This window comes from Oryza glaberrima, chromosome 6 (genome assembly GCF_000147395.1).
Source record: "Oryza glaberrima chromosome 6, OglaRS2, whole genome shotgun sequence".
Taxonomy (NCBI): domain Eukaryota; kingdom Viridiplantae; phylum Streptophyta; class Magnoliopsida; order Poales; family Poaceae; genus Oryza; species Oryza glaberrima.
Window position 1 is genome coordinate 6,656,341 of NC_068331.1, and position 20,800 is coordinate 6,677,140.

General features: G+C 41.5%; 1 protein-coding gene across 2 annotated transcripts; it reads left to right on the top strand.

The window, feature by feature from the left end:
* Positions 1-14,792: 14,792 nt before the first annotated feature.
* LOC127776723 (beta-1,3-galactosyltransferase GALT1) lies at positions 14,793-20,506 on the top strand. Of its 2 annotated transcripts, none has more exons than XM_052303249.1 (8): positions 14,793-15,234; positions 16,392-17,441; positions 17,779-18,014; positions 18,213-18,494; positions 18,901-19,029; positions 19,106-19,285; positions 19,509-19,616; positions 19,801-20,506. In XM_052303249.1, exons 2-8 carry the CDS (start codon positions 16,673-16,675, stop codon positions 20,008-20,010), a joined length of 1,914 nt encoding a protein of 637 aa, XP_052159209.1. In that variant the 5' UTR covers positions 14,793-15,234; positions 16,392-16,672; the 3' UTR covers positions 20,011-20,506. The 2 variants fall into 2 exon arrangements, with proteins under 2 accessions (XP_052159209.1, XP_052159210.1); XM_052303250.1 differs by lacking the exon at positions 14,793-15,234 and having other exon boundaries at positions 16,784-16,864; positions 16,992-17,441.
* Positions 20,507-20,800: the final 294 nt, after the last annotated feature.

Sequence of the window (20,800 nt, forward strand, 5' to 3'; positions counted from 1 at the left end):
TAATTTTGCAAAGGAGCCTCGAAATGTGCGTTTAGGGTTGTCAACTGATGGATTCACACCATTTAATCAAACTGCAACCCCTTACTCCTGTTGGCCTGTTTTTGTTGTCCCATATAACTTGCCCCCAGCATTATGCATGAAGGCACATAATATTTTCCTTACCATGGTTATACCAGGGCCTACGCACCCTGGAAAGAACATAGATGTATTCTTCCGTCCACTAATTGATGAACTTTTGCAACTTTGGACAGAAGGAGTTGTGACATATGATCGCTCAAAAAACCAGAACTTTGTCATGCGAGCTGCCCTTATGGGGACAATAAGTGACTTTCCTGCATATGGGATGTTGTGCGGCTGGAGCACACACGGGAAATTAGCTTGTCCAATTTGCATGGAAGACACAAAGTCATTTTGGCTAAAAGTTGGAGGCAAACCATGTTGGTTTGATTGTCATAGGCGTTTCCTACCAAAGGGACACCCTTTTAGACGTGCAAAAGACAAGTTCATCCTGAATAAGGAGGAGAAAGATGGCCCACCTATTCATCGATCATCTTCAGAAGTGTATGATTGTGTTAAATCTCTCCCTCAAATTACATTTGGTACCAAGGCAGGAAATCAAGAGATTGAAGGTTTTGGAAAGGAGCATAATTGGGTGAAAAGATCTATCTTTTGGGAGTTGCCTTACTGGTGTGAGTTGTTAGTACGGCACAACCTTGATGTGATGCACATTGAAAAGAATGTGTTTGACAATATATGGAATACTTTGATGGATATCCCAAAGAGGACTAAAGATAATGTCAAGGCTCGATTTGATTTAGCCAATATATGCAATCGCAAAGAACTTCATATGCAACAAAAATCTATAGGTCGATGGGTGAAACCAAAAGCTTGTTATAGTCTAGATAAGGCACAGAAGAAATTGGTACTGCAATGGGTTAAGAATCTTAAATTCCCTGATGGTTATGCATCAAATTTAGCACGGGGTGTTGATATTAATCGAGGCAAGATCATAGGAATGAAGAGTCATGATTGCCATGTCTTCATGGAAAGGTTGCTACCTGTGGCATTTCGTGATTTCCTCCCCAAGCACATCTGGAAGTGTTTAGCAGAACTGAGCTACTTCTTTAGGCAACTATGTGCAAAAGAGGTGGATATAGAACAAATGAAGCACCTACAAAAGGAAGTGCCAGTCATTGTGTGTAAACTTGAACAGATTTTTCCTCCTGGATTTTTTGATTGTATGGAACACTTGGTGGTGCATCTAGCTTATGAAGCTTTAATTGGAGGGCCTGTAGCTTACCGCTGGATGTATGTATTTGAAAGGTATGTTTCTTTGGTTAAGTACTAAAGTGTGAATTTGTATATTAATTTCATAATTATGTTTTCTGCTCAATTCATAGGGAGTTACATGAGGCTCGCAAGAAGGTTCGAAACAAAGCACGTGTCGAAGGTTCAATTGTAGAGGGGTATAGAGTACAGGAGGTCTCTAATTTTATTTCTATGTACTTTGCTGATCATGTGCGAACAAAGCACACTCGCGTCCCTAGACATGATGATGGTGGTTTCAGAGCACCTACTGACTGGCTGTCTATATTCTCTATCCCATATCGCACTCTTGGAAAGAGCACATCACGTAACTTATCAAGAGAAGAATGGCAGGCTACTAGGGTATATGCATTACTCAATTGTGCAGAAGTTGACAAATATGTCTTGTAAGTATATATTATTCTGTTTTCCTATTTTATTACTTGGGCTCTATTTTTGTGAATATGACATATTACATTTATGTTATTGCAATAAATGTCAGGAAATTTGATAGGGAGATGAAACAACAAAACAGGAACATCACTACAACTCAATTACAAGAGATGCATGAGAAAGATTTTCCAACCTGGCTTCGTGAGTTGGTAAGAATACATGATATAATATCTGATGGATTATTATTTATTTTAATGCATGATTCATGAAAATTGATTCTACAGGCTGGAAAAGATGAAACAGTTGAAGAACAAGTAAGGGCTCTTTCCATTGGGCCCCGATACATGGTTAAGTGTTATAAGGGATGTGATGTTCAGGGGTTTCGTTTTCGTACACAACCATATGAACAAAAGAAATCATCGAGGACAACGACAAATAGTGGAGTTTGTGTGTCAGCAAATTGGTTTGATAACCAAGGGCCTGACTACTATGGCACTATTCAGGAGATAATAGAGTTGGAATATGTGAGTGATAGTGATCTAAAGGTGGCTCTATTTAAGTGTGACTGGTTTGATCCTAAGAAAGGAGTGAAGTATGACAAAGCACTAGGCCTAGTTGAAGTTAACCATACATCAAGATTGGAACAATATGAGCCTTTTGTGCTTGCATACCAAGTGGACCAAGTATATTATACACCATATCCATCGCCACCACGTGGAAGAAAAGATTGGTGGGTTGCATTCAAGACAAATCCAATTGGTACTTTACCCGTTCTTGCAATGGACGATGAAGTTGATGATTCGCTTCCTCCTGTAGTTTCTGAATATTATCAAGAGGGAGAGCAGCTTGGAGCTGACATTTCACAGGAGCTTGCTGATGAAAGCTTGCTTCATGAATCAAATATTGTTGAGCAAGTTGATCCAGAAGATATGGATTTTTTAAATAGACCAAATAGCCATGAGAACATAGAGAGTTATGTTGCCATGGACAGTGATTGCAGCAGTGAAGATGAAGGGCCAATAGAATCAGATAATGACTCAGACAATGATAGTGATTCTAGTGACTAAACAATTGATATATATGTGTGTGTGTGTGTGTGTGTGTGTGTGTGATATTATTATTTCATTTTCTCATGAGCAGTGGCATTATTACAAATTTACTATGTTATCTATTCTTTAATGAGTACATTTGCTTGCAAAATAACCCTTGTTTTTACTAGTTAAGTATTATGTCAAGACGCCATCGACATTATCCGGATCCTGAAGTTGAAGACCATTTTGAGGATTCAACACAAGATGAACCTTCAGATTCTTTGGTTACTTCAACAAAAGAAAGTAAGGGTGGTCGTGGTCCAAATGTTTTGATGGCACCAGTTCCAGAGAAAGATAGGGCAGTGATAACTCCACTCAATAAAGAGTAAGTTGACACTCTAAATTTCTGCTTATATTAAAACACACACTGTCTATCACACACAAACACACACTCCATATAATATGTATATCATTGTTGTTAATAATTGAAAATCTTGTTGTAAACTCCATGTTAAATTTTAAGAAATACAGATGCATAGTTCCTATAAATCTAATATTATGATGGCTGAACATATTTTTTTGTCACTTTCATTGTTTTACACTAATATTACCTAACTTGGTAAATGGCATGTTGTTTCTAGTGCCTGGATTACGAATCCTATGAAGAAGAATGTTTCATCTACCATCACATGTCTTATAAAAGCTCACTACCCTGGCACATATAGACCTTTGGATAAACATGGCAAACAGGTGCCTGAGGATGAAGCAGTTGTCATTGCTCATTATCACAACTTTCCTGCTCATACAAGGATAACTATTCTGAAGGAATTTTTGGTGAGTTACAGTGTTAGCATTCACATAGAATATTTAGGTTCTTTTAATGGATTGACATCCTACCTTATCCTTTTACAGCTGCGTTTTAAGTTTGCTGATGGTAGAGAAGAGGATTGTGCTAGATTATTTTATCGCAAAGCTGTTGAACGTTTTAGCCAAGCTTTGTCACATGAGAAATCTGAAGCAAAACGTTCTTTGGAGAAGCATATCGAAAATATGCGTGCGACTAAGTTACAACAGGATGGAGATACCCCTTCTCATGATGATTTTGATGTTGATGATCCTCAACTTTGGAAGGCATTCCTTCCTTATTGGATTGAGCAAAAGTGGTGGGATATGTTGTGTGACTTGTGGTCTGATGAAAATGTAAAGAAGGTGTCAGCTCAAAACAGCAAAAATCGGATGGAAGGAGGTGGTGTTCATCATACTTGTGGTTCACGAAGTGTTGCTATGCATAAACAAGCCATGGTACCAAAGTTAAATGATTTTCCTATTATGATTTATACTACTTTGACTTCTCACTATGATATGTACTTTTGGATAGATAATTGAGAATGCAGGGACAGATGTTGATGATATTGATGTCTTTGAACGCACACATCGACATGCAAAGGGCAAGGGACAGTATGCCAACAAGAAAGCTGAACAGTTAGCGGTATGTGTTCTGCTTATTCTAGTTTCTAGTTTCAAGTTTGGCAATAAAAAAAAGTGAAATCATCTAAAACCATGCAATGGTGCCACTACATATCTTAATTAGGTGGTGTATAATGATCGTGTTAAGGAAGGAGAAAACAATCAAGTCGACAAACAGCATGTTTGGGTGCAGCTCACTAAAGGTAGAAAACGTGGAAGGTATTATGGTCTTCCAGGAATTATAGATAGAAACCATGTTGGTAATTCAGCAAGTGCACCATCTGGTAGCATGGAGACACAGCCACTATACACACAACAGCAAGTGCAAGACATTGTTCAGCAGGCAGTCACTAATGCTGTGCACAATGCTCATCAAGAACTAGCATCAAGGATAGAAAGGCTAGAGCAGACAGTGGACAAGGATAAGGCAGAAACTCATTCCCATGTAAGTATAAATTAAAGCTATTTTTGTTACCTAGAAAGAACATACTAACTGGTATTATTTTTCAAATCACAGGATGCAAATGGACCATCTTCTTCTGTTGTCCCTGAGTTCCTTCATGCACTTCTCATGGTATATACTGACTTCAATCTTTTTACTACTGTACATCCTTATTATTTATTCTCTTGAACAAACATTATGAAAAATTTGGTTCTTGGACAACAATAGATCAATTTAAAAATGTTCTGCCAATGGTATGGCTTTAGTTGCGATACCAGTTAGTGAGTTCAATTTAGAAATGGACTGCTATGTATCATTCATAAGTTCAAACTTAGACCTACCCTTATAGTTTTTCAGTAACTTTGTAGCTTATTCTGTAATTTTATTTCAGAATGGGATGAACACTACTGAAGAGGCGCCACAAGCTGGTCATTGTGGAAGAACTTGTGAGAATGATGACCTCTGGCGTTTCTAGGATGTGCTAATGTCGAATTGCAAGCGTTTAGAGATCAGGAATCCAGGATCATGTTATCAGACCTATTATAGTTGCTAGATTAATCAGTTTGATCAATTTACCTTCTGAGACTATTTTATTTATGTGTTATTGTCTACAGACCTGTCTTAGATTAAATGCAAATATATTGTCTACTGTTTATATTGATCATTAAAAATCCTTTGACGCTTTTCTGTCAGAGCAAATATAATTGTTGCATCATGTGATGCAGTATCCAATGCAGATGTTATTTGCTACGTACTGCATAAAAAGAACAATAATTAAAAATATCATTCCTGGTTAATTAGAATTAATAAAAAAATGATAAATCAAAACAATCCCAAGGGTATTTCTCTGTATAGGAGAATTAACTAATAATATAAAAATAATTAGTTTTTTTAATAAACTGAATTGAAAAGGTATTTGCAACGAGCAACCCTTGAGATTGTCAGTGTTATATGCAACAACCAAGACGGATTATTTCCAAGGAAAGCTCTTGAATTTAGCTCTTGCAGAAGCTATTCTCAACGGGGTCCTAGCAAATGATAGTATTAGCTAGGCCATTAATCCCAAGGCACCAATTACAAGAGTATCCCCTTGAAAATAACATTCCCAACGAGAACAGCATCAGTCCCAACGGGGATTGGCTCTTGAGAATTCCTTCTTTTCTTGTAGTGTAAGATTCTTCGAGACATATCTGGACAACGACTGATTGGATACTAGGTCGCTCATTATGACTAAATCGAGAGCGCTCTCGATTTAGATTTTACGAAATAACAAATATAGTTGCAAATGTGTGATAACTTTTTCCAGTTTAATTTGTTATTTTTGTTGCAACTTGTAGAAGTTGAATTTGATCTTGCATTTTTATGGAGGAATATATTTTGTATTAATCTATGTTGTCAATTTTTTAAAATAAATTTTAATAACTATTTAGATAACATATAAACAACGAGTAAATGTCCTCTCGAAGAATGAAAATCCACATCCTGTTATATACTAAAATCGAGAAGGGCGTGTTGGTGTAGCGATGTTGCGGCGCGTACGTCCTCACTCCACGCGCATCCGCGGAAATCTTCTTCCCCACCATCAGTCCATCACGAATCTCAAACCACATCCAACGGCTAAAGAATTAAAAAGTTTTCTCCATTTTTCCTGTCAACAGTAATATAGCAATTTCATTCATGGATTTTACTGCCATCGGTCTCCGTTTAATTTGGTTTTTTGAGATAAAGATTTACTATTATTGTCAGAATGCCTGGGCCAAACAATAATTGGCCCGGCTGGTATGTATGGACCAGCGGGGGGCCCAGTAGCGCCAGTTCTGGGCCTGCAAATCATGGACCAGCAGTAGGCTACTCAAAAGGCTTAATCACATGATTCAACTTAGACTGGGCCAAGAGAAATTGCAAAATCCAGATGGCCACAGGATTGTTAACCGCAAGCTATGTAGCAAGTCCACAGTTTCGACGAATTGAGCTAAACTAAAGTTAGACATAAACCATAGGAAAAGGCTATACCTACTAATTTTTTTTACTAAATTCTTACTAACACTGATGTGTCATGCTATGAGTGCATCTAGGTTTTTCATAACTTCCATGTACCTAAATTAAACGGTTGAGATGATTGTTAGTAAAGATTTAGTAAGAAAAAAAATAGTAGTATGCGTAGCGGTGCTCTAAACCATAATTCTCCAAACGTTTTGTCATATAATTGTTAAACTAAATTTTTTAAAGCATATATTTGGATTTGAACATTTTGACCACTCGTTGCTGATTAAAAGCCTGTCGTGGCAACGATATTGCACAGTGCACACCCCTCGTGACGTGTCAAAACACTGTTGACCTTTCATGAGTAGTGATGGTACAGTGCCTGCCACTACTGTTCGTTGTTTGTGTTTTAAAAAAATTATTTGCTTTTCACGCGTGATCAATTTTTAGAAAATAAGCTATTACGGTTATATATGGTTTATTTTGAAATTTAAATAGAAAAATGTTCAGACGGTCTGCTCTAACCTTCCTCAAAGCGACTATAGAGAAGGGAAGTCATAGAGTACCTACAACTATGTTTCCCAGTTCCCGAACCATCAATAACCATGTGGTTACCACGTTTAACGTAGGTCGAGTAAGGAATACAATAGTAGGTTTGACAAAATTTCTTCGAAATATTTTTTTTAAGAAAAAAAGAGAGAAAAATCCCAAAACATTACTAAAAGTAGTATATGATTTCTAATGATATCTCATGGCAATTCTTTTTGAAAAAAAAAAGGCTAAGCTAAGTTCATATTTCGACATGACTACAAGGCGGCGTTACTTTAGAATTAAGAATTATATTGTATATGTTATAATATTTGTTGTTGTGGATATTATATTGTGATATTTTCTGGTTGTTGTCAAATGTGAGGTTGTGATTTTCTTTTTTCCTATATTTTTCTCTCTCTTTTTTTTCATCTCAAAGACTGGGGTTACCACGCCTTACTGTGGCATACCACGCTGTAACTCGAGCAAATTGTGGTAACCATGACCCTTAAGATTTGAACATTTTGAATTCAAAATTTTGGAGATGAAATACATATGGTTTTTGGCATTACCATGGTAACCGTCTTATCAAGGAGGTGGGAGGGGAACCTCCTTGTGGACAGTTTGGGAAGCCCTGCCTATGACTTGTTAATTCCTTGCTTCCTCTGTAGGGTGTAGGCACGAAACTGCGGTAGCAAAGACAAAGAGAGAAAACCTTTTTAATCACTCAAGGAGATGTCATCACATTTACTTAAATATCATCCAAATAATCATAAAAGATCTTCAAAAATTAATAATATCTATGCAACATATATATACTACTCCATAAAATCTCAAACTAAACTCACACATTGAGAGAGAAAAAATGCAGCGCTGTATGTTTCTTCTTCACCGTTCTTATCAATTTTGGACTTGATATTTGGTCCAGTGATTGATGTCACTGTAGTTTACATTGCCATTTTTTCCGGAGATTTTATATAACTATTTGAATTACATTTGAGAGAAAAAAAAGTTATATAGGTACCATCTACTCAACGCACTCTCACTCCTCTTGCTCCAATTTCTCTCTCTTTCCTGCAAAAGCTCTAACTTATCCAGACTGGTAGGGATTAGAATTCATTCCCAGAAATAGCATCCTGTTCTTGACACAATTTCATACCGAGGCGTCCCGGATCTGGTTCTTTTCTGGCTTGCATACGGCTACGCGCATTCTACCAATTTAAAACTCGAGGTTTGACCGCGAATACTGTTCTTAATTCTACCACCAACAAATTACTACCAGCGACTATCTCCGATGTCCTAATGACTAAAATACTCAGGAATAGGCGAATAGCAATGCCGTTGCAAACTGGCAATCTGCTCATGCTATCTGATAGGAAAAGAAGAGCCCAAATTAAGAAAGCCTGGTGCCCCTAGTGCTTGACCAGAACTTGCGTTTCTAAATGACACATATGGATCATTGGATCCTTAAGATATTTCAATTGGCAATGAAAAATTGGACATGACATGTCCTTGTTGTTATGATGAAAAATGGTTGGAAAAGTCATGATTCTGCACTGAACTATCATTTGCCAGTGGGCATCAGGAAATTTAGCGTTTGGTTATTAATTTTGTTTACACCTAAATTCGGCACCTATAAACGAAATAGAGAAAATTGTCAAAGTTTGGAAAGTGCTGGGTTTACTTCATAGGGCCGGTTAGACCGTAAGTGTGTGGCCGGTCTGACCGGCTAGTAGGGCCGGTCTGACCGTAGGTATGTAGCCGGTCAGAGCGTTAGAGTTCGAGCTCAAGTTTGTTTTCGTCGGTTCTCGGGTTTCCTTGCTTGGGAAGACATGTTTCGGGTTTCCATTGGTCTCTATCCCGAGTTGGACGTGGAGGAGTGCCTGTAGAAGGCAAGACCGACCCCTATTTAAAGGACAATGCCTGTTCAATTGTAAAAAAAAACAACACACAATCAACTCGAATCGCTTTTTCAATATTCATTTACTTTTCAGCCATGTTTTCTACTTTACCCTAGTTTTAATCCACCTGTATTGATTTGCGTCATAAATCGTTCGTGACCGCTGTGAGAGTGCGACACCTCTTTGTAGGTTTGTCCCGAAAACCTTCCGTTTTGCCTATGAGACGGGTAGTTATCCTCTTATCGATCTAAATCGGCCTAGAGACTGATTTTGATCTCTAAATCGGCTCCGCTAGCCGGTTTAGCCGTTTTCTACGAAACCCATCTTGATTTGGCCTTTTAGCTAGATCAAGATGATTGGTGACTCTATATCACCGTAAGGTGTTTAGGTGTTGTGATCGTGCTCGTTGACTTATAAAAAAAATGCCAACAAATTTATCGAACGACTCCATCTGAGTGCTGAACTTACGCAATAATCTTTTACTACTACTAATTACTAGTAGCAGCTAATGACCGCAACTAATCTATGTGTACTATTCTATCCCTAGCATCCTTTTGTTGACATTTTAGAAGAAGAAAGCGCAGTTGACCCTGATCCTTGACTTCACATGCATGTTGATCTCTATCAATAAATAATTATACGCATTTTAAAATGCAACTGATACGTGGTGCTTTCGTTGAGGATACATTTTTCATACAAGGTTGGCTACTTGGCTCATATTCAAAACGGCCAGGCTGACTTAAAGGTGCACTAGTTTCATTATCTTTCATTATCTTTACGGTGCTCTCTCGCAGTATTACTACTACCATTATTATCCTAAGTAGAAGTGATATTAACCGTTAATCTATAAATTCTACTATTAGTAAAAAAATCTATTACCACTTTACCAATAGTAGTTGATGTGATATTATAAATAGTTTTGATCCATTGGATTAAGAAAGGAAAAAGTACGAAATACCCCCCGAACTATCGCGGTCGTCCGAATTACCCCCTAAACCACAAAACCGGACATTCTTCACCCTCAACTATGCAAACCGGACGAATTACCCCCCTCGACCAAATCCGCGGTGGTTTTGGTCTACGTGGTGTACACGTGGCAGTCCAGTCAGCATTCTATTTATTAAAAAAATGTGGGACCCACCTATCATACTCCTCTTCCATTCTTCCTCTCTCTCTCTTCTCTCTCATTCTCGATGATCTCGTCGAGGTTGTTGTTGAGATCAATGGCGGTGGTAGCGCCGCCGTTGCGTGAGCAGCACGAGGACAACGCAAACGATCTCCATAATGACGACCACCGCCTGGAGCCTCCTCTGTAGGTCGCCGTGCTTGGCGACGTTGGCGAGTAGCGCCACCAACATGGTGATCGACGAGCCGATGGCCACGATGGCCTCCTCATCGAGCGGCATGACGAGCACCAGCACCGCTGTAACATCCCAGCCTAGGGTTTAATAGGATTAATAGAATACTCATATCAACAAGTTGCATCTTCTTTTCTGGAAGCCAATCTCCAAAGAACTCCAGGGTTAAGCGTGCTTGGCATGGAGCAATTTTGGATGGGTGACCGAACGGGAAATTCTTCCCGGGTGCACACGAGTGAGGACAAAGTGTGCAGAAAAGATATGTGTTGGTCTGTGAGGGCAGAAAGCTATCAGAGCCGACTCTCGCGATTTCACGGGCGCGTGTGTCGCAGTTGCGTAGGCATGGTGCGCATGGCTAGTGTAGACCGGGAGTGGTTACACAGCATGACACATGCGCTGGCACTGGACACATGGACGTGGCCAAGAGAGGATGTTCCTGGCGCGTGTGTCGCAGTTGCGCAGGCATGGTGCGCATGGCTGGTGTAGACCGGGAGTGGTTACACAGCATGACACATGCGCTGGCACTGGACACATGGACGTGGGGCATGGTGCGCATGGCTAGTGTAGACCGGGAGTGGTTACACAGCATGACATATGCGCTGGCACTGGACACATGGACGTGGCCAAGAGAGGATGTTCCTGGCGCGTGTGTCGCAGTTGCGCAGGCATGGTGCACATGGCTGGTGTAGACCGGGAGTGGTTACACAGCATGACACATGCGCTGGCACTGGACACATGGACGTGGCCAAGAGAGGATGTTCCTGGTCTAGGGTTGATCGACAGGGGCGTCGATCTCTCTTAAGTGCAGAAAAGACATGTGTCCCTCTGTGAGAGCAGTCTATGACCTATGAAAACTATCAGATGTATATGGGCCCGGCCTAGGGGAAGGCGGGACGTTACAACCGCCAGGACGTTGTTGAGCAGGACCGACGACGCTGACGAGTCACTCGACTCACTCGCTGCGGCGAACGACAAATGCAACAAACAACTCTTGCATCTGAAATCAACAGGATTGGTGAACGTCTGAATGACAAAGTTAAATCAGTACACAAAACTCAGTACAAAGTCAGGTGGTGGCTGCCGTCGCTTCCATCCAGTGTATTCTAGTCGAACACGAACATCTCACCATCGCCAGGAGAGAACACGCCGCCGCCGACGATGCTTTCAGCTCCTCCCTGTCCACCGGGCTTGCTGTCTCCGGCGCCGGAGACGAGCAATATTGCGGCGCAGGGAGGGGTGATGCGGGAAGGCGGCGAGGAGGGAGGTTGTTGGCGACGCACCATGCCTGGATGACGCGGCGGAGGGCGTGGTTGGGGACAAGGTCGTCGGCGCGAAGGTCACCTTTGGTAACTGGGCACGTCGATGATGCCGTCTCCGCCGTCTTCCCCGCTCCGGCCTCGATGCCGGCCTGGGCTTCATGCGCGTATGCGTTGGGAGAGAGAGAGAGAGAGAAAGAGAGGCCTCTTGCGCGTGCGGGCACGCCGTCGGGCGTTGGGAGAGAGAGATCGAGGCCTCTTGCCGACCTAGGTTTCATGCGCGTGCGCGCCGTCGGGCCGCTGGCGCCGGAGCCCGACGCGTCTGGCAACCGCGTCGGCGAGACCGCCGTGGCCGCAGGGGGCGGCTGCTCGTCGTGGCTGCAGCCGCCGCCGCCTCCGCGTAACCCTCGCCGCTGCCGCCGCCTCCGCTCCATGTTCCCCGCCTGTAGCCGCAGAGAGGAAGAGTGAGAGAGAGAGAGGAAGAATGGAAGAGGAGTATGACAGGTGGGTCCCATATTTTTTAATAAATAGAATGCTGACTGTATTGCCACGTAGATCAAAACCACCGTGGATTTGGTCAAGGGGGGTAATTCGTCCGGTTTGCATAGTTATGGGTGAAAAATGTCAGGTTTTGTGGTTCAGGGGGATAATTCGGACGACCGCGATAGTTTGAGAGGTAATTCGTACTTTTTCCATTAAGAAAATGTAACAGTCACGCATGGTAAACCAACTATCTTCAATAAGTGTGAGCATCCACGCAATTGCAAAGACCAATTTACCCTTAGATCATAAATAATTTGTCAATTTCATGACAAGGACTTAAACTATATGAAAATAATAAACTACTATTCTGTCCCATGAAAAACTAACTTTTACATACGAATTTAAACATAGTTGGGTTTTTTTTACGGAGAAAGCATGTATGTATAGAAAAACCACAAGTGCAAATTTATGTTCCATTATATGCTTATATCTCATTCTATAATTGCAGCAGAAAGTGCTATTTGTCCAGACATATTTCTATATTTCATACTAACAACGTTTATGTGCTTTTTTTGGTGTATGCGTGATAGAGAGGGAGGAATATAAGATGAGCTATAAGCATCATATTAGTTGGCTGCTGGTGTTAGATCAGTGGACATCGATCAGGGCCCATAACTTGATATCTCTTTCTTAAAGGAAAACGGTAGAGCTGATGTGGATATCTTAAAGATGTCAACGTGTGATGCAAGTATGCAATCTCCACACTCATAAAAAAGAAAAGAAAACTACAAGTGCACTGGTTGCTACACCAAACATGCTGCCAAAAATTGGAGAACAGCACTGCTAGCTGTAGGAGAAAAATGACTACCAAGACATTTGGTTTTCCAGGCTAGCTTGTCATTTGGAATGCTTATTTAAAATGAGGCTTGTCATTCCTTTTAGTGTGTTTGAGCGGTGGGAGAAAAAGATTGAGAAGATGTGTAGAGCAAGGTGAACTATTAGCATATGATGAATTGCATATTAATTATTTCAAACTTAAAAAATTGATTAATATGATTTTTTAAGAGCAATTTTCTTATAGAACCTTAAAAAACAAATAGTTTAGCAGTTTCAGGAAATGTGCGTGGAAAAAAACGAGAATGTTACGTTCTTCGTGTCGTTCAAACGATCATATCCTTAGACCACATTTGGTTGGATTAGGCTAATCCTTTGTTTGTCATGAGTCCTCTTTTTCAAATTTCTAAATGGTATGTTTGGTGCAAACACTTTTCACATATAATTATCTTAAAAAATTAAATATATATTTCAAATTTGCTGTAGTTATTATTTATTTAATCATACGTTAATGATTAACTAGTAAGTCTAACGGCTATATCATTGATGTGGGTTTTAAGTGAGATGACCGTAGGTTTTTCAGCCGTGTAATGTGACGGTGATTTATTTGCACATGGTTCTAGTTTGATTCTAGTTGCTAGGGATGGCAACGGATCGGGTCGGGCACGGGTAGAGCAAAACCATGCCCGACCCCATGCCCGTCGTCGCCCGCCCAAACCCTACCCACTAGTGTTAGCGGGCAAAACTCTGTGCCCATACCCATGTCCGACGGGCACAGGTATACCCGGCGGGTACCCAATGGATCTCACATGAATAATAACTCGAAAGATATATAATTTAACAAAGAGAAATAAAATCAACAATTTACCAAATTATGAGTTATCAACAATAATTTGAATTACATCACAAAGTATTATTAGTTAGTATCACAAATGAACCATGAGAAAGGGTATAAGAATTAAGAGACAAGTCAAAATTAGCTAATACATATGTATCAGGTCGGGCATGGGTTACCCACAGGTAAAAAATGAAACCCGGTTGTTGCCCATGATGTCTACGAGTTTCGGACGGACGTACCCACGGGTAAAAAATCACACCCACGCTCGTACCCATTGGGTCGGGTATCCGCGAATACCCGAACCCATGGGCAAAATTGCCATTCCTACTAGTCCCAATCCATTTTTCCGTGTGCTTCAAACATCCAACATCTAGGATTAATAAGCGCCCTTTAAACAAAGAAATTAAAGCCAAAACTAAAGCGAAAGCGCGTCGCTTTGCTTTGTCATGTCGGGAAACTCGGCTCCGGTTCCATCCTTGACCCTGACGACTTTTGAAACGATGGTGGACCAGTTCCCACCAAAGACGAGGCCCCGATTCCGCAAGGCGCCGGCAACTCAACCCCAGCCAGATCTCTCTCATTCTCTCCCGCTTGGCTAATCGAGAAAGCGACGCACCGACGCCGCACTACCCACAGCACAAACCAAACGTTTCCTTCTTCTGCACGGCATGTCGCTGATCACAACTACGCATCGCCATGTGTCCCCCGTCCCCGATCAGCCTGCGACTTCCGCTGCGGGCCGCACGCGCGGGAGGAGGCGGCGTACGAGCCGAGGGCGAGGAAAACACGGCACGCGGGCGCGGGCGCACGCGCATGCGCTTGGCTCGAGCTGGGAAAAAAAGCTTTGGGCCGCTCCGACCGCCACGGCGTCCGTCCGTGCTCGCGGCTCGCGGTGTACGTAGTCAAAGCCAGCGTGCGTGGGTGCGTGACTGCGTATAGGGGCCACGACCCGCTGCGGCCGCGCCCATCCCGCCAGTTCAGTCACCAACCCACCAAACCCCACCGCGACCGCGACTCCGACGTCTCCGCCACGGGCCAAAGTCGAAAAATCGAGGGGAAATCCCATCGTTTCCCATCTCCATCCCGCGGCGGGCGCACGGGTTGGTCGGTTGGTCCGTCCGTGGCGTGGACTCGAAGCCGCCTCGTCTTCCTCCTCCTCCTCCTCCCCCCTCCGGCAGTGGCCCAGGAGGGCGCCCGCGGCTACTGCTGCTTCCGCTCAAAGCTTCAAGTTCCCGTGCGCTTCTGCTTCCCCACTACCTCCCGCTGGTCTCGGTGCCCACTGCGCAGCGCGGTGCTTCATCTCCCTCTCGCTCCGGGGCTGGCTGCCGCCACAAGCTAGCGGCAGCGGAGGACTCGCTTCCGACGAGCTCGGTGTGGTGTGGAGGTGGTGTCTGGCTTGGCTGGTTGGTTTGCTGGTGAGTGGCTCGGGCATTGAGGCTATTTCTCTGTTCGAATTGCATTGCGGAGGTGGGGGAGCGGGGATGGTGGCCGGCTCGGTTCTCGAATCGGCTGCCGCCTGGGTTGACAAGATTTTGGAGCGGAATTTGGGGGCGGTTGCTTTTTGCTTGTAAGGTTGCTGGTGTTTCTTCGTCGTCCCTGATCTCGCTTGTGTGGTTTCCCGCTCCAGATTCGTTGGAGGATGGGGGGGTTTCGGTGCGGTGATCTGCGCATTGATGTGGAGTTAGTGGATGAGTGGCGTCATTTTCCGCCATCTCAAAAGAGGGTTGTCGGTGGGAGTTCGTGTGATGCCGTGATGGGGCGTTGACGCTAGATTCGCGGCTCCAATTTCGTGAAACTTTCGCGGAATTCGAGTTTTTTTTCGTATTTAGCTGTGTTTTTCTTTCATTTATTTTTTCTAAACCTTTTTCGTGATCTCTCTAGCGTTGTGGCTGGATTTACCGTTGCTTAATTCTGACCGCGTGATTAGTGGATGGAACTGTTTCCTCCACTTGGGAAGACCTTGCAATTGGAGCTCGGCTCCTTTACGGTTTCCTGATGATTTCCCCGGATAACAGTGATGTAATTATGTTGTCTTCTTCTTTTGCTATACTCTTTTGCTGTGATTTCGCCCTCACTTTCTCTATTTCAAGAAATTAGCTTTGCTGATTGGTGCACTGCTAAACTCGGTTTTCCCTTTTAGATAAGGAAATGGTTTATATCTCCAGCCTCTGCCATGCTAAACTTGGTTTACTCGTTTACTTGCTAGGTTGATTTGACAATAGTTACTTGGTTCGGTAGGAGCTTCTAATTTCTGAATATGGGGCATTGAATTGGACACACATATGCCACATCATAGCAATTCCAAGGCATGATGCGGTTTTGGTGCTTGTTATCTTGTAGTAATACCAAGAGAGTTCCTGTGGTTGGAAGAGTCTGTAGCCAACGATTCTGTTTGTGTATCATTTAGGACTGGCTATGATATAAGCACGACTTGTAGAATAGCACCATGGATGTGTATAAACATTACCTTTACCTTGTAGTAGAGTGTACCATGTGCACCATTAATGCAATCAACATCAAACATTTCATTCGCTAATTACCATTAATGGGCATGCTTCTTCTTGTTTGACAGGACGTAAAGCACATTCCTATTTGGGTTGCGATGCTTCTTTAGGTCAGAGGACACTCCAAACTGCCGCAAAGTTTCACTGATACAGCTCTTTGTCTTCATAAAGGATTACCATACACCTTAACACTTTAATAGACCAGGATGACAGTTGAGCTGGAATTGATTTAACTTGCTTGCTTGGATGGTTTGTGTTCTGAATTTGGAATTTCATGGTTATGGATACTTTAGGATGAACACATATTGATTTTAGACATCAGACCAACTTGCTAAAACAGTTCTGAGTGATGAAGAAATGGCACGGTGGTTTTGTCATAGTATCTTTGTTCATTATATTGATGCTAAGATATGTTATATTGGATAGTCCACTTGCTGAAAAATCTCTTCAGTATGTCTTCCAACAGAATAACACAACCCCACTACATTGGCTGGATGTTCCAAACCCGCCTGCAGTTCAGAATCCACAGAACATCTCTCAAGTAATATCAACTGAATTGTTAGCTTCAAACCTTTCCATAACAAGAAATTTCTCTGATAGAGAACTGCAGTCATTGCATTCTTGGAATCATTTAAAAGACCTAGTAAGTCATGCGCACATCTTACCAGATGGAGTAGAAGCAATCAAGGAAGCTGGAGTAGCATGGCGGGAGCTAAATGCAGCCCTTGAATACGATGAATCTGCTGTTTCTGTCAATGGTAGTACTCATCAAAAAAGTAAAGAGAAGCAATGCCCATATTCCATTCGAAGAATGAATGCTACAAGATCAGGTGATAGATTTGTCTTAAAGATTCCTTGTGGACTGATTCAGGGCTCTTCAATAACTATTATCGGTACTCCTGGTGGTCTTCTTGGTAGTTTTAAGATAGAATTAACTGGGGCTACTGTACCTGGTGAACCAGACCCTCCAATTGTGCTTCATTACAATGTCCGTCTTCTTGGTGATAAACTTACAGAAGATCCTGTAATAGTCCAAAATACATGGACTATAGCTGACGACTGGGGTTCTGAAGATCGTTGCCCATCTCCTGGTTCAGATGCTAAGGACATTGCAAAAGGTACATTTGTTTCAGTTGCCTGTCTCTTCCTATGGACATGATATCCATCGATTGTATCATATGATCTTGCCCTACAATTGGATACATAAAATACCTTGATAAAGTACCGTACCTAGTTTTTATGATTGCCTACATGGTAAAAAGTATGCCCTCTTCATGTACTGTACCTGCAAACATTATTTGTGTGAAACTTTTGATATTGCTATATAATTCTATTTTTCATCACTTTTAGCCCTTAAGATTTGTTCAAAAAAATCGATTGGTGTCTTGGCAAATAGTTCATTCGCCTCTTGATCTTGAGCTTGACATAGATACATCGTGTTCTATTGTTTTACAGTGGATGAGTTAGAAAAATGCGGTAGCATGGTGGGCAATGATCAAAAACAAGCATGGGCCACTAAGTTAAAGTCCAATGTTTCAAGCATACAACCTGCCTGGAAAAAGAACACAGAACCTAAGAAATATTTTCCCTTCAGACAAGGATATCTTGCTATAGCAATTCTTCGTGTTGGAGCACATGGGATCCATATGACTGTAGATGGGAAACATGTCACTTCATTTGCCTTTCGGGAGGTGAGTCTTTTTTAGGCAATCTAGTATGTTTTATATCTTGAAATATTTTGTAGGCATTTTTTTCTGAGTGTGCAAAAATATTTGTTCTTCCATAGTTCATACACACAAAGAATTGAAACTCATTTTATTCTCCTCAGCTCTCTTATGTCAAAATATGTTTGGATTGCTATTTTTCTTACTAATGTATTCTTTTACCAGGATTTGGAGCCTGGATTTGTTGGTGAAGTAAGAATTGCAGGAGATATTAAATTGTTGTCTGTGATAGCAAGTGGTTTGCCTACAACAGAGGACTTTGAACATGTGACTGACTTAGAAATTTTGAAGGCTCCACCAGTTCCCATGGACAAACCCCTGGATCTTTTTATTGGGATCTTTTCTACAGCTAACAATTTCAAGCGCAGAATGGCAGTTCGCAGAACTTGGATGCAGTATGATGCTGTCCGCTCAGGAAAGGCTGCAGTTCGATTCTTTGTTGGCCTGGTAAGCATGAAACTATGACAGAATAGCATATTATAGGGTGATTCACTGGTTTATACCTGAAAGCATTGGCTGATTTTAACTTTCTATGGTTATATGCCTAGAGGCTGATGTGTTGGAATATAATTACCACCTATAACCTATTTTAGCATATCATGCCCTGTGTTGATTGTACTCCCCACATGTAAATATTTAGTTGCTTGTTAATTTCACTCTAAATTTGTGTATTGCTACCTATCAGTAGAATGTACCGATGTATCATGACTATTGTCTCGAACAATACTGTAAAAAAAATTCATTTTTACTCTTATTGTTCCCTTTTTTTGCCGGCACCAGTTGTGCTAGTTTGAATTAGGGTACCCTTCTTCAGAGTTAACACATCTACCCCTTTTCCTGCCATTGTTAAAAGCATAAAAATGAGGTGGTGAATGAGGAACTTTGGAATGAAGCACGAACATATGGAGACATCCAATTGATGCCCTTTGTTGATTATTATAGCCTGATTCTATGGAAGACTATAGCCATCTGCATCTATGGGGTATGTAGTTACTTTTTTTTTGTATGTATTTTTTGAAATATTTTGCATCTAATTCAGCTTAAATTTTTCCTCTTAGACAAACGTCTTGTCAGCCAAGTATGTGATGAAAACAGATGATGATGCTTTTGTCCGTGTGGATGAGATACTTTTATCTTTAGATCGCGTGAACATCAGTCATGGGTTACTGTACGGTCGTGTCAATTCTGATTCTCAGCCTCATCGAGACCCATATAGCAAGTGGTACATAACCCCAGAGGTAGTTGATTTAATCCTAATTTGACATTTAAGTTATTGTGTGCACCATCATTTTGAAACATGTAGAAATCTTCTGTTTGACCATTGTATATTGCTAATATTATGACATAGTAGATGCCTAGGAACTGATTTGTTAGTAATTGGGCACATTCAACAGGCTTAGCGATAAATCCTTTACCATTTTTATTTTGCAATGAAATAACTCTACTACTCTACTTATATAGGAATGGCCTGAGGAGAGTTATCCTCCATGGGCACATGGTCCGGGATACATTGTATCACAAGACATAGCAAAAGAAGTTTACAGGAAACACAAGAGAGGAGAACTTAAGGTAATACCAGATTTCCCTAAAATTTCTTCTCACTGCTGATATGCAGCAGTTGCACGCAGTTACTGTGGTTTCCGCTAATGGCACAGCCATAATGGAATATTCTAAGCTTACTAGTGCTGGTTTCTGTTTATATGCTCTTGGCATCCTCAAATTTGATTCCTACTATCCGGACGTTGTATTGCAGATGTTCAAACTAGAAGATGTCGCAATGGGAATATGGATCAATGAGATGAAGAAGGATGGGTTGGATGTAAAGTATGAAAATGATGGGAGGATTTTGGTCGAAGGCTGTGAGGAAGGATATGTGGTTGCACATTACCAGGAGCCAAGGGACATGATGTGCCTATGGGACAAATTTCTGAAAACAAAACGAGGAACATGTTGCAAGGAGTAACGGGGGAGTAACAGGACTAATCCGACCATATATTTTGATGGCTACTGTATAGCCATGGCCTGCTGACACCAACGACAAGCTCGGCACAACGCCACAACCCCATGCAAGAGGAGCAGGCAACAAAGTTTTAACCTTGCTTATTTTTGGTGGTTGCAGAATCAATAGGCAACGAAGTTTTGAATATCATTCACAGTCATTTTTGTCCGTGGGGAAAGAGATTGAAGTCTCACCACCATATTTTGTAGAAGATGTAGGTTTCCTATTTGGGCATATAGGTAGGGAGGTGTTGCTTAGTTGCTTGCAGTGTGGCTTCTTGTAACATATCTTACTAGAAAAACGTAGGATACACCGGCAATTACACTTTTAGGGTAGATGCAGAGGCAGTATTACCATTCTTTTCCTAGGAATGCATCCTGTATCTGATGTAAAGCTATTTGACAACTACTCATTGTACAATCCACTTCCTATCCACGGCATACCTGAACTTTTTCTTTGTCACGTTGCCTGTGCAAATCTTCTCTGTGCTGTTCTCTGAAGGCATTTGATGTAGCAATCACACTTTATAATTCTATATCCAAGTCTTGCAGATGATGAAAATACATGGAACATACAAGAATAAGGAGGCATTTGTCTTTTTAACTTTGTTCTAGGTCAAACATTTTTAACTTTGAGCATCATTTTTTATGAAATTCATCAAGTTTAATAACATGTGAACTTTATACATTTCTCATGGTGAATCTTAAAAAGATCTTATCATATTGAACCATATAAATTTCTAGACATTGATGGT

What these genes read in the sequence shown, in the direction of transcription:
- LOC127776723 (XM_052303249.1), top strand. Translation starts at nt 16,673, where the DNA reads ATGAAGAAATGGCACGGTGGTTTTGTCATAGTATCTTTGTTCATTATA. An exon ending in TGCTAAGGACATTGCAAAAG is followed by an intron (nt 17,442 to 17,778) that starts GTACATTTGTTT and finishes ATTGTTTTACAG; the next exon opens with TGGATGAGTTAGAAAAATGC. An exon ending in TTCGATTCTTTGTTGGCCTG is followed by an intron (nt 18,495 to 18,900) that starts GTAAGCATGAAA and finishes CATTGTTAAAAG; the next exon opens with CATAAAAATGAGGTGGTGAA.